This window comes from Sturnus vulgaris, chromosome 16 (genome assembly GCF_052056855.1).
Source record: "Sturnus vulgaris isolate bStuVul1 chromosome 16, bStuVul1.hap1, whole genome shotgun sequence".
Taxonomy (NCBI): Eukaryota; Metazoa; Chordata; class Aves; order Passeriformes; family Sturnidae; genus Sturnus; species Sturnus vulgaris.
The window spans coordinates 10,109,726-10,136,288 of NC_142258.1; the positions used below are offsets into that span (position 1 = coordinate 10,109,726).

At 41.3% G+C, this 26,563-nt stretch overlaps 2 protein-coding genes across 6 annotated transcripts in view; one reads left to right on the top strand and one right to left on the bottom strand.

The window, feature by feature from the left end:
* The window catches only part of APOLTP (apolipoprotein lipid transfer particle homolog), a 53,811-nt gene extending 43,374 nt beyond the window's left edge, over positions 1 to 10,437 (top strand). The window contains exons 50-58 of the mRNA XM_088174448.1: positions 634 to 821; positions 1,518 to 1,615; positions 2,007 to 2,191; positions 3,248 to 3,450; positions 3,880 to 4,069; positions 4,721 to 4,830; positions 6,693 to 6,812; positions 7,191 to 7,330; positions 9,431 to 10,437. Of these exons, the coding sequence (XP_088030574.1) occupies positions 634 to 821; positions 1,518 to 1,615; positions 2,007 to 2,191; positions 3,248 to 3,450; positions 3,880 to 4,069; positions 4,721 to 4,830; positions 6,693 to 6,812; positions 7,191 to 7,330; positions 9,431 to 9,446 (1,250 nt within the window). The 3' untranslated portion in view covers positions 9,447 to 10,437. The remainder of the gene's footprint in view (positions 1 to 633; positions 822 to 1,517; positions 1,616 to 2,006; positions 2,192 to 3,247; positions 3,451 to 3,879; positions 4,070 to 4,720; positions 4,831 to 6,692; positions 6,813 to 7,190; positions 7,331 to 9,430) is intronic.
* Positions 10,438 to 13,449: 3,012 nt separating this feature from the next.
* Positions 13,450 to 26,563, bottom strand: part of RMI2 (RecQ mediated genome instability 2) — a 29,158-nt gene continuing 16,044 nt past the window's right edge. The window contains exons 3-6 of one of the 5 annotated variants that reach the window (XR_015807251.1): positions 23,880 to 23,951; positions 20,764 to 21,136; positions 19,420 to 19,484; positions 15,433 to 15,629 (exon numbers count right to left, since the gene is read on the bottom strand). Coding sequence is in view for 1 of the 5 variants with exons in the window: in XM_014894759.2 (XP_014750245.1) it covers positions 14,176 to 14,324; positions 14,907 to 15,174 (417 nt within the window). In the remaining 4 variants the exon portion in view is untranslated. Of the gene's footprint in view, positions 14,325 to 14,906; positions 15,175 to 15,432; positions 15,630 to 19,419; positions 19,485 to 20,763; positions 21,137 to 23,826; positions 23,952 to 26,563 lie in introns of those variants that run through there. The other 4 variants (XR_015807252.1, XR_015807250.1, XR_015807253.1 and 1 more) reach the window with 4 other exon arrangements.

Here is a 26,563-nt window from a genome sequence, read left to right on the forward strand (position 1 = left end):
AATTCCTAAACTGAAGTGTTTCTGCTAACAGTTCCCTGGCAAGCCTTTCCTCCCAAAGGGCTGTTCATATCCATCCTTGAGTTTTTAATACTTGTACTAATTGGATTTCACTTGATCTGTTTTTTTCCAAGCCTATTCAGTAGCCACTAATTCACTGTTCAGCTGGACTGTGGCCCATACTGAAACCTTTGAGAAATGTGGTCAGCTGGAATTAGATGCAAGAACCTTCAGTTCTCACAAGGGTAAAAACTCACTTTGGGCCACTTAGCTCTAGGCTCTTCCCACTCCAAAGTTGAATTTGGTTGATACACTGTGCTTGAAATCAGTTGTGACCTAACTGTCCTGTTACTCAGCAGGAGCAGTCTGTGCAGTACAGCTCCGATGGGGACACATTGCAGAGCATCCCTTATATTCTTTTTGGACAGCAGCAATGTATTTATAAGAGGGTCAGGGTCAGAGCTCTTTCAGTTCACAGCTGTGCAATGTGCCTGACTGCCATGGAAACACAGCTGCCTCCTCCCCTTTTTTGTGCTTCTCCTTCATTTATGCTGGAAGTTGGGTGGAAACAAACAAGCAAAGGGCCACTTTGTACCAAACCAGCTAAGGTTTGTCTCGTTAATGTGTTTGCTTCAGAGCCATTAGCAACTTTGAAGGATGCCTACTATGACGCAACCTCGAAGCCACTGGATGAAGTCTGGAAAGAGAAGACAGAAGAGCACATGAAAAAAATCCAGGCTTTCTTACCCAAGATTGTAAAAGATGTGTGGTTAATGGAACCAATCCAGGTGGCATTAAAGGTTGTGAAAGCAGGCTTGGATATGGTTGGTATAACTCAGTTCTCCATTTCTAATGGTTTGAAAGACAAGGCCTACACATACAAGTCTCAGCTTTGAATTACGGATACACAAAAATAGTTAATTATTTTTATTTATGGAAATAGTGTGGTTATCTTTCCACATAATAATCACCTTGTGCACAGGTGATTTACTGTTCTTGCAGTATTTGTCCTGCTTTGAAAGAGTACTTTTCCAGTTAGAGGAGAGGTTGTTTTACTAGTTCTGGTTGAAATCACAGCATCAGTAATCTGTCATTCATATAGCTTTTACTTTTCTTGTATGGGGAGGAGAAATTGTGATTCCAATAAAGAGTGTACAATTAAATCTGGGCTCCTCTTGCTGAAATGCAAAGCATAAAAGATGTATCATAAAGCTAATTTATATTATTTAAAATACCAGTCCTTTCCAAGCTACTGAAACACATTAACTTAGTGAAGCGTTGCTACACTAAGTTATATTATTTAGGAAGAATATATTTCTATCCATTATTTGTTGATGTTGTGATTAGAGTCTGTCCTCTGGATATGAATCTCTATATGACAAGACATGATCAGGCAGGAGACAAATGCAAAAGACACCAAAGTCTATTTCGCATGTCTTAATTTAAAACTCATTTGCAAACACTGACTCTGCCCTGAAGCCATACTGAAATTGCTTTTGTAATCTGTGACTCTCCAACAGGCTACACAGCACGTGCTCAGATGGGCAGAGGCCACGTTTTCCAGAGCTGTGAGCAAGATCCGGAAGCCCTTGCTGAACATGTACAGTTTTTCACCCAGGTAACTGGTGTTTTTGCAGGATCCCTGCTCTGGACAGTGTTCTAAAAGGATATGTACATAGTTACTCTTCCTGTCAGTGTGCAGTTGAGGGTTCTGGACAGCCACCCAATGACTCTGCTTTGGCCACATCACATCCTACTATTTATTTCTGTTGGCTGCCAGGCCCACTGTGTTTGAAAGGAGCTACTGGACAGGAAGCAGAGTATCAGTAACTGATAACTGGCCTGAGATGGCCTGGGGCAGTGCAGCTCTTGGCCAAAGTAGGATTGTGTTTTGCTGTTCTAACCAGACTACCAGTTCTTAAGAATATTTCACTTCAACATTTCTAATAATAAAGTAACAGCATTTCCTCAGTTCAGCCGATAAGGGGTGTTCTGTTTGTATTCTGCAGGAACTGTTCGGTGGCAGGAAAGCTGCCAGTCCTGCCTAAAGCAGACCTGTCCCTACAGCTGGCAAATGTTACCACTTACCTCATTGGAGAAAAACTAATGAGGCCTCTGCAAGACCTCTACAATCTCAACATACTTGCAGAGTACTATAGATTCAAACGGAGGATGATGGAGACCCCCTTTGAATGTAAGCCCTTTCAAAGTGCTGCTTTGATTTGTACCCGGGTCTATTACCACTTAGTTCTTGATTTTAAAAATTGTATTTGGAACGGGAGTTTACATAGAGTGGTCGCTAATTAATAGTTTTCCTATTAGCTTACATATTGTCTTTCTTGTAAGATACTGATGGTATGTAAAAGATCAACACTATGGGCAAAGCTGACATGCAGTAACAGTGCTCAATATTCATGCAAATTTTGCACCTCTTTACACTTCTTACTCTTGTTTCTTACTAGAAACAGCAGATGGTATTTATCTGCCTTATCCATGTGTTCTTGTGAGTTGATACTATGGTTCACTGCTAGTTGTACCTGTTGGCTGTGTCCTGGCACAGAGGCTTGGAAACTGGTGACTTCATCTCTGCTGCCTCTAGGATGAGCAAGCTGAGCCCTGCGAAAACTTCAGCGACAGTATTGCCTGTAAAAGTATTGCTAAATGCTAAAAGAATGCACTAACAGTCCCAACTGTCCCTTAGAGAGAAAGGCTTTTCCAGAAAATCTTTTTTAATGGTTTCCTCCCAGTACAGAGTGACATAACAGAGGGCTGTGAAAGTAGGTCCTAATGACCCAATAATCTGAGTCATGTATGAGCAGGGTTTCCTAGACTGCAGCTGTTTGATGCACTGGTTTGGAAGGGTAATTTTTGGAGATGATTTTGGAGAATTAATAGTCTTGTGTTTTCTGCATAAGAATGTATAATGGATGTGTATGTGTTTATAAATATTACTATCAAGTAGTACAATGACAAGTCAAGATGAGCTTTGAATCCCAGTTCAACTTTATAAAAGTTTTATGGCACTCAGGTAAATCTATAACAAAATATAAATCATTAAAGTGTTTTGTTTCTGAGACAAGTTTTGTTTCAGAGCAACTACAGTGTAACTAATTAAAATGTAAATGTAGCAATGTCAGTGTAATAATAAGTTGAGAAATTAAAGCAAGAAGCCGTGTGTGTCGCAGTATGCGCAGCATTTACCACTCTGTGGAAAACTCACTGATGTTTCTTCTGAAATACCATTCTCCAGACCATGCTATGTTAGTGGGGACCAAGCATCTTGTGACTTTTGATGGAAAAATGTACGATTTGGCATCAAAGTGCAGTGTACTTCTTGCCAAGGATTTTGTTCACAGTGCCTTCACTATAATACTAAATGAGGAAACTAGGAACTCAAGATCACTGTATGTGGAGATGAACCAGACTGTGATCACTATCTACCCACGACTAAAGGTAGGAAGAAAATTTTTGCCAAAAATAAAAAATATTTGACTTTTTCTTCAACTGACAAAACAGTTTTAAAACATACATCAGAAGCACTCTCAGAGAATGGCTTCAAAGTAACCACTTCTTAAAAAGAAAATACCTCTCCAAAACAAAAAGAGAAAAAACTCAAGAAAAAAAAAAAGAGAAAACTCAAGGGCTGCCTCTTTGCTCTCTGTAGATGACAGAAACTTCTCAACTTTCCTCTGACAGGGTCTAAGACAATGGCACTGAGGGAGGCTTTGTGCTTTCTGCTCTTTCAACAGTTTAACACAACCCTGTTGTTATTCCCTTAATTCTGGGCTAAGTTGGCTTTATTGCACCTCCAAATCCACTGTGCTTGCCTGTGACTGAACTTCACTATGACAGACTTGAAACTGCGTTTTCATTTTAAAACAGATATCCAAGATGTATAACTTCTCCTTTACGGAAGAGAACTGCCAAGTTCTGGATCAATCCCTTGAAAACAGTACCATGAATTCAAGACGAGGAACCAACAAAATAGAAATATCTGATCAGAAAGGAGTTTCTGTCTCCTGTGATTTTCAGTATGATCTCTGTACTGTCACTCTGGCGGGATGGCACCACGGTGAGTATCAAGCATACAGCTGTTTCAGCTGTTAGTTTTTGCTATCTCTCTGAATTATCTGTATTACTGGTAGTACCAGCATCTGTGCTGTCCTTCACTTGTTTTTCCCCTCTTCATTTACACACACCCTGGAAATGGTCCTAGGCATTCCCAGTAATTGCCAATTAGAGCACAGAATGCACCATTCCAGGGAGAAGAGCAATTTATGGGTTACTGTTGAGTCAATGCAATAAAGCAGACAGAAATCAGAGACAGAGGTAGTGCAGTCAGCCCAGCCCCAAACCCCGACTGAGAATCTGCTCTAGAGCAGGCTTAGCTTGCCAGACCTGCAAGACAACTACAGAGGGGAGGCCAAAATGTCAGGGTTTTTGGTATACTTGGAATGCATTGATGTACTATCCATGTACCCCACACTATTCTAAAAGTCACCCCCTGAAGATCAGCAGAGAGTGGATGTGATGCCTTGATGTGCTCAGAAGCCCATGACCAGCACATACACGAGATGGGTAATGCAGGCTGAGCAGCTTCCCCTCTTCCACAATAGAGCTGAGCTCTGCTGAACAGAATAATCAGAGCTCAGAGAGAGCTGCTGTAATTTTCCTGCACCTACTCCTGACAATTCCTATTTTACTCCATTTCAATTTCTTTCAGGTATTTCAGCTGGGCTTTTTGGTACTAATGACAATGAAGCTGGAAATGAATGGATGGTGCCTAATGGCTCCTTCACTGACAACGTGAAAGAGTTCACACAGAGCTGGCAGGTAAGGAACTGAGGGGCTCCTGAGCACAGAGGGCACTGTCTGACACACTGGGCTGGCTTATATGAACTAAAGCTCGACAGTGAAAACAGCAGCACACTGCATTGCTTTGCTGTATCTAACTAAGGAAAAGATTGCACGTATTTGCTAAAAACTGTTCAAGAATTCCCTATAAATAGGTGGATTAGTTTTTGGCCTAGGTGGTAAAGTAAAACATGTAGAGGTGGCTGTTGCTGATTTTAGAAGAAACTGATATTGGGGCCAAGTATCTTTAGCATATTCCTCCTTAGAGGACCTCTTCCTGGAATGCAGGGACAGGTGGTACTAAGCCTGGGCCAAATCTGTACATTCATCACTCAGACCACAGTTTGAAGTTTTCTTCAGAGCTGTTAGTTCTACCCAGGTATGTTGCACCTCTTAATTTTCTTTGTTCTTTATCCTTTACATCTTCTCAATAAACAAAACTTTAGAAACAAATAACTAGTAAATTTGTTCTCCATCCCCACACCAAGTATTCAGACCTTTTTAGAAGGTGAGCTGCTGCTGTCAGTTACTGACTTGCATAAAAAGATTCCTGTAACTAACATAAATGAAGCTTGTAACAATTTTATACCAGCAACATTATAGCTGTACTTAATTCATGTACTCTGTCATCAGCTGGAAATAATCTAAATACACAAACGTGCAGTTGTACAGAACCATTTGTGAATACAACCAAACAAGAAAAGTAGCCTTAACATGCTTTCAAGCCATGTTGACAGGATCTTCTAAATCTCTTCCAAGTCTAATTTTAAGAATCTATTACTAAAATGAAAAGGAACCGGCGTCTTATTACCACAAAGACTTTGTGACTCTTTCATTTATCCTGTCTCACAGAAGATGTCCGAGTTCTGGGAACAAAAATCTCATTTTCAGCTTTAAGTCAGCACACTTTACAGTAAAGAGAGAATGGCTTCAAGTATCTTGTACTTCTTGCTGTTACAGAGATACAGTTGATGAACTTGCAACCTATGTTTATGTTAATAATGGGGTAGGATCACAATGTGACGGACCATAGGCACAATTTTCTTAATTGCTACAACTATTAACTCCTAATATATTCATAAAAATGCAAAACTCCCCAAAGACATTGAACAGGAGAATCAATTAAAAGCAATATATAAGAAACTTAGTGCCATACAGAAGCAGAGCAGTCCTGAATGCCTTTCTTCAGGGGCAGAATGGCTGCACTTGATTGGAAGGGCTCACACTGAACTGTGAACTCTGACTGCAACTTGTTCCCAGGAGCTTTATCACAGCCTTTGTCATGCACCGACCTTGGTCAGCAGAGCTCCACCAGCACAAGGCCAGGGCTGCACAACAGGAGGGGACTGAGTGTGTGACTCCTGCGGGATGAGCATTAGCACAGAGTAAACTGCCAGTTCATTTTCCTTAGTAACTAAAATAACTACAATTTACCCTTGCTTAAAGAACTTCTTGGTGGTGTGGTTTTGTTGGTTTTTTTTTTAAAGTCACCTTTACCTATGAATAATCTAGCAGGGGTATGAATTTTTTCTCCATCAGAAAGATCCAGTAAAAGCACAACTTTGACCTGTCAGATCTATATAAGAGAGAACTAGCCAACTACCTGCTATGTCAGCAACTACACACGAAGTCCTTCAGTGATTAACAGAATCAATAGCAAAAGGAAACAAGGTCTAATCTGCAAGGTGCCTCTCAATATTAATGAACAATAAATATTAGAGCAGGGTACTGAGCTGCCATCCTTCAAACCAGCTCATGCTGGAAATCTGAAGAACTCATCCTACCCTGATATATGCAAAAACCCCCAAAATACACCAACTTCAGCAATTCTGTTTTCCCAGGTGAGTAAGTGCAGCCTTGTTCCGAAGAAAGAGAAGCCATGTCCAATTACAGCTAAGCAAAACATCTGTAAAGTGTTCTTTGAAGAACCACATTCACTTCTCAGGAACTGCTTCAAAGTTGTAAGTAGAACTTCTGCCAGCAGCACTGTGTTAATTCGTGTCATACTTCCAAGGAGGACACATAATCAGTGCCTTGCAATATTGAAGCTTAGTAGCAGAGAACTTAAAAAGTAATCAAAACTGCAATCCAGACATAAAAAAAGAGGTGTTTTCATCACCATAAAGGGAGATTTTTTGATACCCACAGAGTAGTGGCATGACTGCACTGCTCTTTAAGATACTGGTCTAGATCTTGGAAACAGAACTAACCTCCTCACTGGTAGGAAGCCAATAAAGGTTAATGAATGGTCCTAACCAGGCAGGGGGGAGGGGACACAACCCAAACCTCTGGGTTTAGCAGGTTCCCCCTGCTCCCCTAACCCATCCCTTTGTGCCCAGGTGGAGCCTGAGCCATTCTACACCATGTGTACACAGGACACCTGTGAGTCCCCGGCCTTGGGGGCTGCCTGCAGCTTAGCAGCAGCTTTTGTTCATTTGTGCAATCGGAATTTTGTCCCTGTGGAAATCCCTCCCCAGTGGTAAGTTTCATTTCTTTTACCACCCCCATTGCTCCAGTACTTACATGTCTGTAATTCAAGAACACGAGAAAATAAAACTAATGAATCGGACTGATCCTATTCCCAGAAATGCTCTTCTTGCCTCTTGGCTACCTCCCCCCTTCCTGCTGATCACTCACCAGCACACCAGAGCCCATCCACTGCACCCTCCCTACTGCCTTTCTTACTTTGTCCTAATCTGCTGTATAACAGAGGCAGGATTCCTGCAGAATACTGTGTGATGGCCCCAGGAGTTTCTCCTTTTGGATACTGTTTCTGGTTCCATCTTTTTTTGGTCTGAATAATGCATTTGGATTCACACTAACAACAATACATATACAGACACAAAATCCTCAGAGACTTATTTTTCTACTTTTCAATTTCTAGTAATGAAATTTATCTTTTCAACCTAGAATATCTGGATTATCAATACTTGTGTTTTAATGCAGCTGTCATGCAGACTGTATTCTTAATTGGATTCCTGGAATATAGCTAAGGAAGATGAAAAGCCTGAATAGAGCAGTATCACTTGCTTGAAATTTTTAAAATTACAATCCTTTCCCACTTCTGTAGTTATTGTGCCAATTTGTGTACTCCAAAAGTGACTGGAGCCACAAGTGCTGCTAAGTGGAGATCCATTATTGATACAGTGAGTTACTAGTTGGGCAAGGGTATTTTTACAAGACTGCAATGGAAACATTTACACCAAATAAATGGCAGAATCACACAAAAGAGCTAATTATACTTTTGTTCGAAATGAAAGCCTTGGGTTTATTCCTTTTATGCTCCATGTTTTGCTAAGGCTGAGTAATGGAAAGAGGGTGGGTTTTTTAGTATATGTAATGAAACATTATTTATTTGCATTTGTAAACTCACTAGTATTACAAAGGAGTGATTTGGTGACTATAAACCCATTTGTAGTATGCCTTAAAAATTTACAATTATTAGCTGATTCTTACCTATTAAGGAAGGGAGTAGTATTTGTAGATGTGTTTATTGGGCATAAATAAAAACCTAGAAAAAGAACACTCACTTTGTCTGTTAGTGCACCACATCACAAAATTCCACACACTGAAACAATGTCATGTGTCAGTATCTGCCTGAGCTGTTCAGCTCACTCAGCTCCTAAGCAGTGGATGGGTAGCATCTTGTAGACATGGAGTGGTTTTAGCTCCAGTAGTTATATAAACTCTTCAATATATCAATATTAAATAGAGACAAATTTTGTTAAATCTGAGTCAACAGAATATTCAGTTGAAAATAAAGTTTTAGAATAGCTCGGTAGCTAAATGATTGAAGTCAGCTAATGCTGCTAGTTTACATTATCCCATTTCTGAGGAAAAGGACTGGAATGAAGGTGGATCACAAGCTCAGTTAATGAGACCATGCTAAGAAAGAAGCAAAATACATTTGGGATGTACACATGAATCAACATATTTAAGTCAATAAATACTTCTCTATTTAGGTTATTTCATGTATCCAGTTTTAGACACCATGTTTTACTTAAGTTGTGAACCAGTTGAGAACAGTCTTGGGGATAAAAATGGAAGGGTTGAGGAAAGACTTAAGTCTCTAAATATGTAAACACTCTAAAGAGAAGGAAGTTGAACAGACCAAACTAAGAGAGAATTAGGTTTGACACAGTGGAAGAGTCTGTAATGGTTGGGTTCCTCACGCACAGTAACTGATAACCAGTGATGGTCATGAGAGCAAAACAGAAAGTGGCTGTCAGCAGAAACTACCCCTGCACTATTTCTTAGAAATTCATGCTTGTCAAGAATCTTCCACTGAATAGCTCAACTACCTAGACCTCATAAACTTTAGAAATAGTGCTGCCCTTTTCCTTCTAAGTGTGAATTTATCAAACATGAGATAACCTTACATCTTTATTTCAGCTTAGCAATCTAAGATAAAATCATCTAAAATGCTGGAGTACTTTCCCCCACAATTTTTTGATGTCATAAATATATCTGATGCTGTTTTCCCTTCAGAGATTTTTTTATATTTCACTGTAATGAAAGGTTGCATTACATGTGACTTGTACTTCCTGTACACCTGGACTTCATCTCTTCTTCATTTCAGCTCAAGCCAGTTCTGAATGGCAGATACCAGCCCTGAAGATGGAAGAACCCTTTTAGCATCCTAAAACAGAACAGTTATTTTAGGTAGACAAGCTAGAGGTAAGAACAGGAAGACACCAGTAGAAGTGGGAATGCATTAGTGTTAACTGTGAACATAATGAAGTAATAGTATATAAGGAAAGCTTTCCACCCAGAACCCCTGAGGACAAGAGAAATTATTCCAATATATTGACAAGAAACTATAATCCACCAAAATAAATTGGACATTTAAGTATCAGTTAGTCTAAAAAAATTCTCCCATTCAGTGGCAAAACTGCCTCTCCACAAGCATTGAACCATGGCACAAATACACTGAAAAGCTGAGAAAAGCTCTCTACCAGCTCAGAGTAGTACAAGTGGACTATGTGAAAGCAGCATCATCAGCTTGGGGTCAGCAGAGATGCTGACTTCTTTTTTCTCCAGAAATGAAACTCCACTGCTCAGCAGTTCTGGAGAAAGTTATCTTTTTCCAGGGAAGTGCTCCAACACACAAGAAGGCTAAGATAGAAATAAGATGGGTAAATAATGGAAAGCAGTTAATAATTTTCTCATTTTTATGCTAGCTGATATTTCCCTTATTAATATACATACTGTTAATTGAGAAACAGCCTTCTTGGTTGCTGCACACCAGTTTCACATTTTCCCTTTGTGTCTTTAGAACCCCCTTGTCAGCAGTCAGTTGATATGCTGGGAAAAGGTGACCAATATCTACCCTACCCACAAAGTAACATTAGGGTGTCATAGCTACTGTTGTATGTCTCACCTGTTAAATCCCTTTCTGCATTGTAGGTCACTTGATTTAAAAATTGCATTACCTTTCTCCACACAGTGCCTGGAATGCAGCCATTCCTTGGTAAAAGGTAGCACTGCAAAATCCATCCAATGTCTTTGCATAATATGCAAACATTGAAATAATGATGTTCTGTACTATGACATCATGCTAATAAACATTTGACTGTCTTATTTTTACACTGGAGTACATTTTTATTGATTATTCATAACAACGAAGTTGTACTGACCTAGAGAGTTGGAACTGGCTGGGTTCGACTGGCTCACAGAAAAAGCAAGCAGCTGCCTCTTATCTCCTGTGCGCTGCTTGCAGCTGCACTCACTTTCTGAACACTTACTCCCTAGCTTGATACAAATTAAAACATGATTCCTACACTAGTCAGGAAAAAAGCCTGCAATTCCCACACACATCAGATGCTAGAAATCAAGTCTTCCTCTGTAATAATTTTATACCTGCACCTTTGTAAAAAGCCAAAATTGCATGAAATATTTCTGGAAATTAAAGAATATTTATAGCAGTTGCTGATTAAAAAAACACGTAATTTTCTCCCCAGTCACTGAATGTCACTTCACTCCCCAGCAAAGCACATCAAGCACCTCTGAAAAAAGTCCTGCCGTGACAGTTTCAGGAACAAAGAAAAACATCAGCAAGTAAAGGAAAAGATTGAGAAGAGCTCAATCAGCAATACAGAAATACAGGAATTTAACTAAATGCTAACTGCAGACAGCAACCCTGAGCTCCTCTAAAAAGCTGCATATAATTTATCACTTGTAATAAAGATGCCATTTAACTACCAATAAGCATTTTTACCTGCAGCCATTTCGCTCAGCCCAGTTATTCGGGATCTCTGAGCTGTTCCCAGGTTCTCCATGCACACAGATCCTGTGTAGATTTAGAGACTCAGGAACTTGGACAGGCCCTGGACACATCTCAAGCCCTGAAGCTCAGCAGGAGCCAGACTCAGCCCCACTCTGACCCTAGAGCCACAAGGCAGCTGGAAGCCCTGCTGACCCCATGGGCTGAGCTGGACACCCCCTGAGCCAGGGCACCTGCCTGCACACAGGGCATTTATGACACCACTTACACTGAGCAGGGCTAACAGAGCCATCATCAGGGCTGAGGGGAAAAAAGGGAACAAAAAAAACCTCCAAACGACCCCACACTTAAATGAAGAGCTGTGCATCACGTTCATAATTGGAGTTGAGCACTGATTCATAGCTGACATGAATAAAGTCTTCTCTCCATGTTTCTGCCCTGGCAGCTGTGCCTTTGCTCCCTGCCAGACTCTGCTGTTAATGCAAAGGCAAGTTCTTTGTCACACCTGTTCACCAAATACCTGCCCACAAACACAGCACTGTCACAGGCCATGGGGTCCTTAGACTGAACTGCATAAACCTTTTAATGAACCAATAAAACCATCCAGCCAAACCGTTTTTAAGTATGCCTTACTTACTGCATGGTCATGTCTCATCTGGGGAATTAAAAATTGGAGCCAACACATCACCCTCCCACCTAACAGAGGAGAGATGGCAGCTCCTACCAGCAAACACAACACCAGAGTGACAGGGATGTGGGGAAGCCCATTCCAGGTGTACCTAGAGGGAGGAACAGCAGTCTCCCTGCAGGGCAGTGTGCCAGCTCCACACAAAACAGCCCTCAGGCCAACTGATTTGTGATTTCTAATGGATGTGAACCTCTGGAAAAGCATCACTTTCGAAGGGTTTGATGGAAGCATTTATCAGATCAATCCATCAGCTTCAGTATTTTAAAACCGTTTTTTTTCTCTGCACTAGCCTTGGCTTTATCAGGACCAAACTTTTAGCAGGTAACTACTGGCAATGCTGCACATTATTGAACACCTTGACTGAACTAATCCAAACTGTTTATGCTTCGGATGCAGGCAATGCAATATACAAACCATGCTGTCACGTGGCAAATACATAATATCCATTGCGTATCTCATGGATCTCCCCACCACTCAACACAGAATTTCTGCCTCTCTAACTCCTGCTGTGAGGGCACTTTGAACACATCTGCCCACTTGCAGAACACAGACACATTCAGTCATGCTTCCCAGTGTAGTTTTAGAGCTTACAACTCACCTCCAACATGTTCATTATACAGCAACCCCACGATCTATAAAGTTCACAGAATTTCTGCATATTACACCAACCCCAAAACAGATGAAACAAGAGCTCAGCTTTGACCTCCTCCTTAACACAGGGCTAAAGAAGCCCCTTATCCTGCAATTCCTCAGTTACACACTCTGCTGTACAACAGCAACAAAAATCACAAACCCACGTTCTAACTGCAGACTTTGAGATACATGGTGAGGAAAAGGGAGAATTCCACGTAGAGCCCCACAATGCTTAACTGTGGAAATCCAGAAACAAGGCCCTTAAGCTCAGCCTTAAGCAGCCACCAACAGCCATAAATAAGCAGTATCAGCTTCTCGTTAGGTGAAGTACAGCTGAGCTGGGAGTCAAAGCAATCTACAGCAGTCTTTTGTTTAGAAGTACAACACTCACTCTGGCTACAAGTGTCTTCTGTTTTGAACTCCTAGGAAAATACTTTTTAATATGAACCAGTTACCAGCTGATACACTGGTCACATGGATTACTTCTGAAGAGCTACAGCACTCCACAAGTGGACTTTCTCCAGAATTACAAACAATAAATGAACCCAGACTGCCAAAATTCTTCATCTCTCTATGTTTTGGCATTTCATCAGCAAGATTTCAGAGTACAGGACTTCCACTATCCAACTGCATGTGATGTAGTCTGGTTTGGAATACCAAACTCAAGACTGCAATTGTACTCTGAAATCCAGTTTTAGTCTCAAATCTCAAATCTTTAAAGGATGCTAGTTTCCACATGCTTTGAAAACTTCATCCCATAATTAAAAAAATTAACTACCACCACTTGATTCTCATCTTGAATTGTACAGCATTCAATCAGAGATTCTCTTCCCCTCCAATATGCATTCCTAATTAATATAACTCTACTGCTGGACAATACAGTCTCCAATCACAAAGCCATTCCACAGATAATGCAATGCATTCATTAAGACCCAAATACTCTTTAGACAAGATGGAAAATAAAGAGTAGTAACATTTCTACTTCTTAGAGGTTTCTTGATGTGATTTCATAGTTTGTTTTTTTCAGAGGAGAATGAAAGATAAGAATAGAACATAATTTAGAATTATTTAAACAGTTAAAAATAGCATACACTGGAAGAAAAAAAACTTCAAAAAGAAAAATGCACTTGGGAACAGAATGCTTGTTTCCAGAGGTAAAAGGTATTTACATCTTGCACCTGGAGAACCTGTTCCAAGGAATCCTGCATCACGTCTTTTCATTAATTTCACTGGAACAGAGGGGTCATTACCCCTTTAGGGTATTTCAGAAACTAGAGAGGTATTTTAAGTACAAGATAGTGCTACCAAATGACACCTGTCTTACAAGTAGTTTACAGACGTGGTGATTACTGAAATAGAAATGCAGGTGAAAACCATTATTTCCAACCACAGCCTAAACGGATTGAAACACCTTTTGCCTTTGTGCCAGGTCCTGAGTTCACCCCGTTAACAAGAGTCCAGTGCAGCCCCTGCTGCACAACAACTGCCTCAACACGTGCTCCCCCCAAACAGCAGCTAACACACACAAACAAACATACAGCCTTTTTAATAGCATGGACATCGTACTCAAAACATCAAATAGGCACTTCTCAAATATGTTGGTATAAAGAGAGACTGGAAGACATTAACACTGTGATTATTATCAGATAAGCACTGGTCCCTGCACTTAACTGGGCCCAACCCCTCACTTTGGTTTACTCCAGGAGTGGTCACATAGAATAGTCCAATATTCTGCAAAACAAAACAAATTTACAACTCATTTAGACAGAAGTAAAAGGTATTAGGGGATGACTCTGTGCAAATCCTCCACTTCAAGGTTCCACATATTCTTATGGACGGGGTTTTCAGAGAGATCTGTCATCTTTATTGCTCGAAGAACGGGCTCAGGACTGCAGGACCGCACCACACCCATCACCATTACATACTTCCCTAAAAAAACAAGTAAGCATTAAATTTAATTAACCTTTGTACTAGCATTTAAATTCATAAACCAAATTACTTAAAGCCAAGTAAATAGGGTAAATTGAAGATGTCAATACTTGTAAGAAAACTCAGTGAACTGAAGATTGCTGAGAACTAAATTTCAGAAAAAGGCTTAATTATGTGTATAGCCACTTTTATAGCATATTTAACTACATTTTCACATGCAGTAAAAACCCACCAAACACAAATTTGTCCTGCTGTCTAAATGGACTCAGGAGAGATCAGAAGGCTGAATTTTTAAGCCACGTGCCTATTCTGTACCACAATTTCTGCAATTCTACAGACCAACGCTTCTTCATTTTTACTGGCAGTTCTGGTGAAGGGAAGAGAAGGAAAGAAAGAAGAAAAAGAAACAGAAAAGAGAAACAGAAGAATCTCTCTCCTTATTCAGGGCCTCCTGCGCGGGGCCCGGCACGGCCACCGGGCCTGGCCGGGCAGAGGGGATGTGCCGAACCACGTTAGACCGGGCACGGGCACACGGGCAGGGACAGCGCCCGCTGCCGCGGGGGTCCCCGCACCCCGCGGTACCTGCGCTGAGGCACGGCCGGCCCTGCGGCACCTGCTCCACGCCCAGCACGGTGAAGGCGCCGCTGCCGTCCTGCAGCCGGGCCCAGCCGCCTTCGGCGCCGCGCCGCACCTCCAGCACGGTGCCCTGCATCCACACGGCCCGCAGGGACAGCGGCGCCCGACCCGCCGCCGCCCGCCGCAGCTCCCAGGTCCCGCCCGCGCCCCGCTCCGCCCGCCGCAGCTGCGCCGCCAGCACCTTCACCGGCGGGCCCGGCGCAGCGGCCGCCATGCTGCGGGGCGCCTGAGGGCCCGGCGCGGCCGCCAGGGCGGGAGGCGCCCGCCCCGTCCCGCCCCGCCCCTGAGCGGCGGCGGCGTCGCAGCTGCGGAGCGGCCTGAGGCGGAACGGGAGAGGCCGTGCGGGCCGTGCACCGCAGGGTTTGCGCGTGCAGAGCGCAGGCAGTGGCCGCCCGCTGCCTCACCCATCCCCATCCCCATCGCCCGCCGCTGCACCGTGTGCCGGACCCCGAGCCACCGCCTCTCACCTGGAGAGAAGCTGCCCAGAACGTGGCTCGTTTTACCCGGTTTCAGTTCACGTGCCCAGGGCGGTGTGCGCTGTGCCGGGTGCGGTTCGGGCTGACGGTGCAGATGGCCCTGGCCCTGCCGGGCCCCGCCGTGCTCTGCCCCAGCCCCGCTCAGCGGGAGCCGCCGTGGGCGCTCCCAAGCCCATGAAGCTCCTTTGGTTTCCTGAGAAAACAGGAAAATGCATATGCTCGTTTTCCCAGGGATGCTCTTCTGGGGAAGCCCGGAGCATAATGCACTGAAAGCATGGGCAGTTTTAAGATGGGAGACTTTAATTCCAAGGCTTTAATTAATTTAATTACGGTCTGTTTATATTACAGACAGGATAGTTCACTTTGCTGCGGTCTGATATTCTTGAAATGTTACAATTTATTTTGCGTGGGTGGGTTGGCATTTCATTTAGAAAATAAGCCAAGAAATAAGGTAATGAAGAAACAGGAGGATGGAAAAAAGACAAGAATCTGGAAAACCAAACGGATGGGTTCATTACTTTCACAAGTCCTATTACCTACAAAAGTGCAGAATGGGTAAAAATACACTGCAATCATTCTTCATTAGAAGAGCTTTTGTTCTCCATTAAAATACGCAGTTGCTTTATTTAAAAAAAAATCTGGTTTTGTCCTGAGTAGCAAAATACATTAAAAAAATCTTTTCTACTCACCCATCATGTTGTAAATTATTTATTCAGAATTTTTTTCCAAAGATATTTTCTGTTCAGAGACATTCTGTAAATGGGATTGTATTCTTTTTATAGTGTAAGGAAGCAGTTAAATTTTTGCTACCACTTACAGTAAGAATAAAACATGATATTGGTAATAACAATAAAAACACTGACATCTAAGCACAATACAGAACCGTGTAATCTGGCAATCAAATCATATGGCTTACAGGAATAGAAAGACATTAGATGGTTACTGTATATGAATGCAAGATTTGAGCGAGGCTCACAGGAGAATATTTGTAATTTATGCCCTTAAGCTGCAGTCACTTGACAGCATCAATATTTAGTTTCACGTAAAAAAAATTAATTGTGCCAAATATTGATAAAAGTATTGTATTCCAATTTGTTACTGCATAATAGGAGGGTCTAATGCTTATTAAGCCATTAAATCTACAGATCAAGGCAAGACCCCTACAAGAGTGTAGTCTTCAGGAGAGACTAAAAGGTCCCTTTTAAAAGATTTGCCTTCAGGAAACTGTGTTATAAGAAGGGCAAAAGCACTGGCAACCTGCATGAAGTAATAGATTTGGTTTCCTAAACCAGAAAACCCTGATCTTTCAGTAAAATGCAAAGTTATGCTGAATTACCTGCAAAGCTCTTCCCTAAGACCTGGTGCAACTCAGCACAGGCACATTCTGCAGCTGCAGGGAAAACGTCTGGGGCCTCCACAGACTGTTCTGGAGGTGACCCCACAGCAATCATCCTCTAATTTAAGGGTAGCAGAGGAAGCTCAGTACACAGCTAGAAAAAAACACTACTGAGTTGGTGCTGCCAGGCTCTAAATTACACTGGATTAAACATGAGCAGATTTTTTTTTTGAGAGCACAGTTGATGAAAGAGTTTTGGTTTGCATGGATTAAAAAAGAAGGAATCAATCTTCTGCCTGCTACTACAATATGCACCTCACTTCAAAACAATCTTCAAGGACATTATTCCTCAGGCTGACACACACGTGACATGGTCACAGCGTGGACAAAAAAAAGGTCAAACTACACCGAGCCATGTTTGCAGATGAAAGCAGGAGTCAGGGCTCCCTCAGTTATGAGGGCTCCTTCAATTACACTGGCAGTGTTTTGTTGGTATGGTGCCAAGAGAACTTAGAAAAGAATTTGACCCTAGATCTCTGTGAAAAGAGATTTCCAAAGAAGCAGCAACTTGAAATTTTCTGTCCAGCTCAGACCTTTTTGTGCTCTCACTGACAGCACGACTTAAAATGGAAGCAATTCCCTGCTTGTCTCCTTAATTTTGGTAAATTACAGAAGTGGAAAAACCCTTCTTTCCCTTGGCCAGGAAGTGTGATCTTTTACAGCTTTTCATCCTACCCCAAAAGAGTTTTAAATGATCCTTCTCTCCAGTCCATTGGCCAATGTGTACAGAACATGTTCTTCCATTTTATTTCTGTTTCTCTTTCCTAGCATTGAGAACTTATTAACGGGATTTCAAACAAATCTTAACTTCTTTTTCCTAGGATTTGGAATCCAAGTAATCATGAGGGTTTTTTTAAATTTTATTTTTAGTGTTTTGTAAGCACTTGCTTTAGAAATACAGCTAGCTGGGAGCTCCACAGCTTACTGCAAGAAAAGTCACAAAGTGTAGAGTTGAAAAATACATGGATCATAATGGTTATGTCTGAATGACTCACAAATATCCATAAAACAGACCCATTAAAAAACCTTGTCTCTGGCAGCCCAGCAACTCAGAAGATTCAGAGGATTAAGAACTGAGAGGGGTTCAAAAGAGGATCAAAACTAAGAGATGTGATGGGGACAGGACCTGCTCTATTCTGGCATCTCCAGCAGCAATGCCTGCCCACAGTCTCAGAGTAAACTGCAAGGAGATGATTGAGCCTTTCATATCCTCGCTCAGCAGAAAGAAGCAGCACGTGGGAGCTCAGCATTACAGAAAAAAAACTGAAAACAATCCTTTGCAATAATGCATTACTCTGCAAGTGAGGGGTCTGAGACTGTCTTCCTTTCACTGGTATTCATATAAAACTTCACTGGAGGACAGCTTTTAACACATAGAGTATCTGGTCTGACCTTCAAGAGATCTGGCCTAATTTAGACTTATTTTCTTACATTGCAGACATAACGATATGACACAAACACAAGAATATAAAATTCAGTTGTTCCTGGAGTTTGTTTTGTTTTGCTTAGAAGATGCAATGTGGACATGCTGACTGAAGTTTGGAAAAACATCTTCATCCCTCAAGGTATTTTTTTAGACTATCTCATCACCACTGAATTTAATTAATGATTTGAAATTAATGGATCAATGAGTTGGAATTAATGAGTTGGAAGTCAGTTGTATTTACATCCCTAAAATGAGCTTCAGTTGCTTGTAATTTATGCTTTGGGACAGAGCAGTCTGGCAGATGGATACTAAATTGTGTTTGACCAGGAATTTCAAAAGACCAGGTCAAAAGACCTGGAGCCAGCGAAGTTATATACTGAAACAGAAAAACTCTAGGTGCAACCTGCCAAGGTTTTAATTAGGGAGTAGCTCTGAATAGGTGATACTTTAGCTGTGACTTGGACAGGTAAATGTGAGTGATAAACATCAGGATCGCACTACTTGGAACAACAAGAAGAGTCTGGCATCTCCCATGGTGTCATCAAGTCAAAATGTGCACTTAGAGTGACAGAGGAGTCACTCCAAGATATGGTGACCTACCTTTTGTGCCAAATACCATCAACTGAAGTGTTAGCAAGACACCCCTCAGTGCTCTTTTTCTTTGAGACCCTAAGATAGATCACATGTGAGCTTATGCTTAGTGGAATCAGGAGAGGATTATGGCAAGAGCCTTCCTGCAGCTGCCAGGAGCTGCCAGCTGCAGCACCCAGTGTGTGGAGAGGAAGAACAGCATTTCCTGAGAGACTGGGAAAACCTCAGCTTGTACAGCCAGCCTTAGCATGAGAAATTATTTCACTGCTCCCACTGGCATGCAAACTTACCCAGTTCCTGTCACTCACCACACATCCCTGCCACGGAGCCTGCAGGGCGGTGCTGTTCTGCATAGCTGACTCATTTCATTTACAAAGAATACTTAGAGGAAATACTTAGAGAACTCCATTTGTGTTCTGCAGAAGTGGGTGTTCACCTGTTCGTTTCTTCCCATGGTATAAATATGCTGGCATGTAAATTAAATGTCAGTGTTCTATGGAATAGGACTATGACAGGATTAAAGAAAAAAAATAATCAGTCTTTACTTTACCAGTATTGCTTGGTCCTTACCAGTATTGCTTGCTGCTCTGGAAACAGTCTGCAGAGATGACTTCCAGATGGGCTTATTTAAACTCCTGCACAAGAAAAAAAGAACTCTTTAAACAGAAAATATGAATGGCATCCAAGGCATTAGATCTTCATCCCGACTGAAGCTGGGCCAGTAGCTAGGAGACTTCAGTCACTCCCTTTGTGACTGAGTTTCACTTTATAAAAGAATTGGATACTTAGCAAAAGCTTAACAAGACTGGAGAGTCCCTATAACCAGTGTTGGGGAGTACAGATCACAGTGCCTTCCCTTGACAGCTGCTGCCTTTACATAAATACACTCTGATTAGCATGGTCAGCATCCACTTCATCCAGCAATGTGACAAAAGAATAATTTGCCTAAAGAACAGTAAGCAGAAGAGTGACATTTTACTTCCAAAAACTTAAAATCTGAGTTGTCAAATAGAAATATACAAAGAAGCCAGTAAGGCTGAGAAATTACAGCCATTTCAGAGCATACATTGGCAGGATTCTGCAATATTCAAGACCTTGTCAAAGATTAATGAAATTAATTTCTGGTGCTTAGTAAGGAGAGGCTTTTACTAATAGTCAAATTTTCATGCAGGCAAGATCCTTCTCAGATTCAATCAAAATGATCATCTCTCCCAATGAACTTTACCTTTTTTAAACTAAAAACATTACAGCTACATCACCACCAATCAAAGTAATTTCAAATTAATAAAATGTTAGAGTGCAATTGAAAGGAATTCAGAATTTTAATATAATACCTCAAGAATTTTACATCAATTTCACATTCAGCATACACATGCATTAATTTAGGAAAAAGCTTTCAGAAGTTAGCATCAAGCTACATGATGAGGAAAGTTTGAAGTGAGTATCCAAGAGCTACAGAGAGCCAGGGAGGGGAAAGCCCACACCTGTGTGTGTGGTGTTACTCTGCAGAGTCTTCAAGGGCACACAGTTAATAGCAGCTTTGGTGGCAGCTGCAGCTTGCACAACCAAGCAGACCAAACATCTGTTTCTAATCACTGATAATTCATGTGAAAAGTGAATTGTCCTCACTGCTCCCTATGTTTTGGCCAGTGTTTGTTACCTGTATTCCCATGGAGTATCACCTCAGACACATGCCATGACTGTCCTTTACTAACCAAATTTTGCTCTGAGATCAGAGAATCTGTGTGTAAAATGGCTGCATTTATTTCTCCATGGAATTTCTCCATGTGACTAAAGCTGTGTCCATGTGATTGCCCAGGGATGCAGACAAAAAGAATCCTGGACTGGACACAGGGCACCAATCAGTGGCATCTTCTTCAGAAAGTGCTTGTGAGCAATGGTGTCCTAACTCACCTGGTGCTGGCAGTAACACCCAGAGGGGAAGAGGAATGGCCTTGGAGGGGAGAATACTGCCAAGGACTCAGCAGGAAAGTCCTGGAAAAGGAAGGAAGGAAGGATTCCAGGAAGGATTCCAGGAAGGAAGGATTCCAGGAAGGAAGGATTGATTCCAGGAAGGAAGGATTGATTCCAGGAAGGAAGGAAGAATTCCAGGAAGGATTCCAGGAAGGATTCCAGGAAGGATTCCAGGAAGGATTCCAAGAAGGAAGGATTCCAGGAAGGAAGGAAGGAAGGAAGAGCAAGCAAAAATCACAGCTGGAGGAAGAGCTGGCCTTGTGCTGCTCTGCAGGGGGACACCAGGCATGGATTCACAACAAAAGTTGAATGACTGAAAAAGCAAAAACAATATAAAGAGGAAATCAACAGCAGTGAAACTTTGAAGCTGCTCAACTATAGCACTTCCATGGTTTTGTCTATGTAGGTGGACTGGGACCTAAAGAAGCTTGAGTTTCCAGTTTCTTCTTATGGTGTGTATTCCATAAGGCAAGATTCAAACCCAGAAGTACTTATAATCCTGGATGTAGAATGCATTTATTGCCATAGCCCCTATAAATAGCAGCCTGCTCCCCAACTACTGGCATGAGTGAATGAATGAATAATTTTAGATGAAAGTCACATTAGTATATGGATATACAAGGCCTACTTATCTCTTAATAGGTCTAAGAGAAAATACAAAATGTCACGTTAAATCACAGGATTCTTCCTAAATCAGAAACTCAATGTATAATTGATGAAGTATGTTTTCATTTTCTTAGGTTTCTTTAATTTATTTAAAAAGTCAAAAGACACAAGACTGCATGAACCAATGGGAAGACATCTCATCAGTTCATTTCAGAAAGACCTCTATAAGCCATACGGAAATGTCACGTTTTAAAATACAATTTGACATTAAAATGTCACAAACTGCCTCCACCTCTTGATTTAAGTAATTTTAATCACAGGTTTTAGTTTGTAGTTTGTACAGCACCTTCTGTTAAGCACTATGGTGAAACTCTAATTTAGAACCATCTCTTTCCACTAAGCCCAGTGATGCCTAATGTTTTAGCTTTCATATTTTCCAGATTCTGTACAGCAATAGTATATAACTCTGAGCCTCATATAAAGTGTTAGCAAGTTCTGTTCATAGTTTAGTCAGACAAAACAGTTCCTTTCTAGCCTGAGAACCAAGGACACCACTGGAGCTTCAGGCCCAAAAAGTTTAAAAACAGGTGACTTGAGGAGAACAATCTGTGAAGACGGGACTGCATAACCTGGAGCTGCAATTGGACAATTAACCTCAATAAGTAAAAGGACTAAAACTTATAAAAGTGTGAAAACTCATGACTTGGGGTCCATATTGGGTGTAGCCACAGCCAGGCTCTTGTTCTGCCCAGGTTCTTGTTCTGTGATCCTTTGAAGGCCTTTTAATAAATAATTACTTCATTCCTTTAAACACTATCTAACCTCTGTTCCAGGTAGTCTCTTTAGGCATCACCAGAATATGCAAGGTCAAATATGAATTTGATGGAATGAAGATCAGAATTTTATTGCTGGCATTTGCTGTCAGCCATCACTGACAACTGATCCATGAGCATCTCAGTAGTCAGCTTTTGTGAAGGTAAATACACCTGCTGGTGCTTCTAGATTTTAATCAGCTCCTTCCAGTGAGACTTTAGAACCTCATGGTATGAAATAAACAGGAAAAGAACATGAACCAGAGGAACATAGAAACTGTGAAAAGGATCTACTTCAAGGACAAATATTCAAATAACTTTTTATGTACAAGTAAGCCAACCTTTCTACTGAATTAATGGTTATGTGAAGTCTGCAGTGAGTCAAATGTAAGAACATTTATCTACCTGAATATATTTAAATAGTTACAAATGACTCATATGAAAATACTTGATGTTTATAGAAGGCTCGAAGATTGCACATAATTGTGCAACACAATGGTTGTTTCTGAGTGTAGCTCTATATAGGGCAGCCTTCCACACTAAACAACAAAACTTGGGCTTGAAATTCAAATATAACCAAAAAATTACTCATCAGGGATCCAAATATATTGCCAAAAACTTAGCAAGCTTTCAGCTTCTCATGAAAAGCAGCAATAAATGATAGATGCAGACCTAGTATGCCTTATTTTTCAAAACCTGACAAACCCACAAAGCCAGACTTGCAGTAGTGCACTGTATTGCAAAAGCCATCAGTGCTTGTTTGTTCAAAATAGAAACTGTCAATACTGTAAGAGCCAACCAGGCTTTTACAGTTCAGTGCAGATGGTGCCTCAGACTCAGGCAAATGTCACAGAGTGGCTGTGCAGGGCTGGCAGGACACTGTGCACATTTTTGGTTGCACCTTTGGAGTTTTGACATTCCAAACATCAAGCATTTCTATTCAAGTAATTTCAAATTTTACACAGGAGCATTTTAAGAGCTGTAGCTCTGCTACAATTTGAACAACTAGGGATGTCAGACAATAGACACTTGAGAACAGAAAAGGGCAATGCACGACCTCACATTTGCAAGGCAAAGTTTGTCAGATCTTGGGCTCCACTGCCGGTTACAGCTTCATTTATGAGAAATCATGTCTGGGGAAAGTGAAAGGCACATGCAAGTTTCTTTTTCTTACCTACAGATATCTCTGGTTTGCCAATATGCTATCTAGACTCCCATAAAAATAATACTGTGATTACTAATAGCCATAATAGATGGGGTTAGGTATTTTCGTTTTTGTTTTCATAGATTTTTTAAGGCAGAAGGAGACTTGAACAGTTGACCCTACTGTTTGACACAGACCATTGGTTTATTTACATTCTGGTACCTCTGGCTCTTCCTTTGCTGGGAACTCAGTGGTGTTTCAGTCCACTCCAGACCACAAGAACTTCCAGCACTCACCAGTGCAGCTAAGGAAGCTGAAGCACACTCACTACTGCTTTCATGCTGCCATTTAATGGAATCAGTTTTACATTCATTTCTGGCAAATTAAATACTTGAATGGGTGTCTGGGGAGAGCAAAAATATTCTCCAGGCCCCCTTTTACCTCCATCCAGGTTTGTGAACAGCAGTTAAGCATATTGATGTAGGGATTAATACCTCTGGGCAGGCATTTTTCAAATGCAACTGGGCTGGCTCCAATCACTCTCCAGTTTCACTGCTCTTCTCTGCCTGGAAAAATTAAGCATTCAAGTATCTAGGTTAGATTCAGAATACATAATGTGGATAGTTCACAAAACACTTTGGTTGGCCCAATTAAATAACAGTATATACTGCTCATAAAACAGTGCTGCTCAGTATCAATCACTGATTCTTCTGACTGAAGGGTATATTCCCTGTTTTGATAGGTACACAGTGCCTTCTGAAAAATGCTACACACTTCAGGCCTCCTGTGTATCAGCCTGAGTAATGGTCACTTGCAACCTCCAGAATCAAAACTGAGAGGAACAGTCCTTATTAAGAAAATCTCTAAAGTTTACAGTCACAGGAGCGTTCATTTAACTAGTGCCACATTTTACTCAAAACTGGCAGTGTTTGGTGAATGTCCCTTTTGCTTGTGGCAACTTTCCCTTCTGTTTCTTAGAAATGTCATTGTACTACCCTGAGTTCTGGCTGGACACATGATTGTCTGGGGAAAACAAAAATTCCAGCCAAAGTAAACAGAACTGAAAGTAACTGGAGAATCTTTCTCATTCATCTCTTGATCTGTACAATAGATACATATATTTTCTTCTAAGGGCTGCCTTTCCCAGATGTCAAGCAGTAAAGCTCCCTCCACCAATACTTCTGCAATTTCTGTCACACAGCTGTGGAGTGTTGTGAACTGATAACATTTATGAGGAGTACTTGTAAAGTCATAAAAGGAACAGTGCCATGAAATTCTTACTCATAAACTGCAGGAAAAGTTTCTGTCCTTGAATTCCAAGCATTTCTCATGTTTTACAATGTCTTTAAATTATAGTTTATGGTCTGTAATCTTATACTAAGCTTGGTTAAATTCCTGGTACCTGAGTAGGAAAGAATGTATTAGTTTATTATTTCATCAGAAAAGTTACAGATATATGCCTTAGGAGCAATGCTTTCATCTTTCCTGGTAGCTGTCTCTTGCAGGCTCATACTGAAGAACAAGTTTTCATCACGGTTTTCATTTGCTGCTTTTCATTCACACGTTTATATTGTCTATAAATGTTTGGATATGTAATGCCTTAGCTCAGTAGCTCTCAAGTTGTATCTCCATGTTGCAGCTCTGCCTAAATAGGCAGACTGTGCATTTCAGGTGGTAAGAAATGAGCAGGCACTGCATGAAAAGGCCTCTGGAAAGAGACAAGTTGTGTTCTGGGTCAGTCCCTGTCCTACATTCCACTGAGTGGCAGAGGGAACTCCTGCTTGTTTTTCCAGCACTTTTACTAAGTGCTACAACTTGGCTGGGCACAGTTTGGCATCTGGAAGCAGGTCAGCTCTGATCATACAAGCACAAGAGTCCTGTGAAGGTGGAATGAGACCCCTAGATTGCAGACCTAGAAACTCTGAGGTGTACCTAAGCATATCCAAATGCCTCAGCAGGACGGTGCTCCTCCTGTTGCAAAGCTGACTCTGGTTACCTGCTGCTTGGAACTGAAGCACTTCCTGATACCTTTTCCCACCCCCCTTCCTCTCTTCTTCCTTCAGTGTGCACAAGCCCTGCAATAAAACTTTCTCAGTCAGAAGGAAAGGGAACTCTTTATTGCATTGAAATTATAAAGCAACAGATGACTTACACCTGGGAGGTACTGCAGCTGCATTTCATCAGCCAGGAAATGTTGCACAGTCACAAAATGTTGCATAGAGGAGAACTGAGACTACTTGTTTTTAACCCTCTGCCCTATTGGGCATCAGTTTCAGATGAGCTGGGTTTTCTGACTTCCTTAGAACTGAGGCAGGCCCAGTTCTTTCTGTTACCTGTAACATTTATTTGGCTACTACAGCTAAGGCTGAATATTCATTTAACCTCATGTGCTGTACTTAAAGTATATTCTAGGAAACTTTAATGAGTTCATGTTATCATCTAAAATACAATTAAATTTTAAAATAATATTTTCTAACATAAAACACCAATTCAGTATGGTCTTCCTTCCCTCAGTGTTGCTAGTTTGATGTTTATGGAACAATTGTCACTATTTTTCCAAACTGAATTAAACAGAAGAGACTTGAAGTACTTCTCATCCCTTCAGAGACTTCATTAGAGACACTTTCTTAAAGGGATATCATTATCTTTCCAACCTCCTCAGTTTTATCCAGCATTTTACTAGTGAGATCTTTTGTGCGAATGTGGGTGCTTCAGACTTCAATTCGGGGAATCAGGCTCAAACCCCTCCCTGGCATGGACTCAAGGACATGCTTCTCAAGCTTATTTTGAAATCAGGACCTTAAACCACAAACCCATAGAAGGAAACATTCTCTGATCTTCCTGTGAACTTGCTTAGTTCACAGAAAGGCTTTCAAGAGCCATTCATCTACTAAAAGAATGGGCCTTGCCTTTAGGCCTGCAGGTTGGGGCTTTGATTTAACAGAGGTGAGCCACTGACTTCTGTCTCAGCTTCAAATACCACTTAAGTAGCTTATGTAATAACTGATTAATGTGCAGTAAGTTAACAGCACTCTGAGGGATCACCAGAATCCAGTGTTTGCCAGCCAGTCAACAAGTCACTGCTCTAGATGTCAAGTTGCAAAATTAAGAAATACTCTTCATTCCCTCTCAGTGAGAGGAGACTGCTACTTACTTGTTAGGACAACTGCAAGAAAAG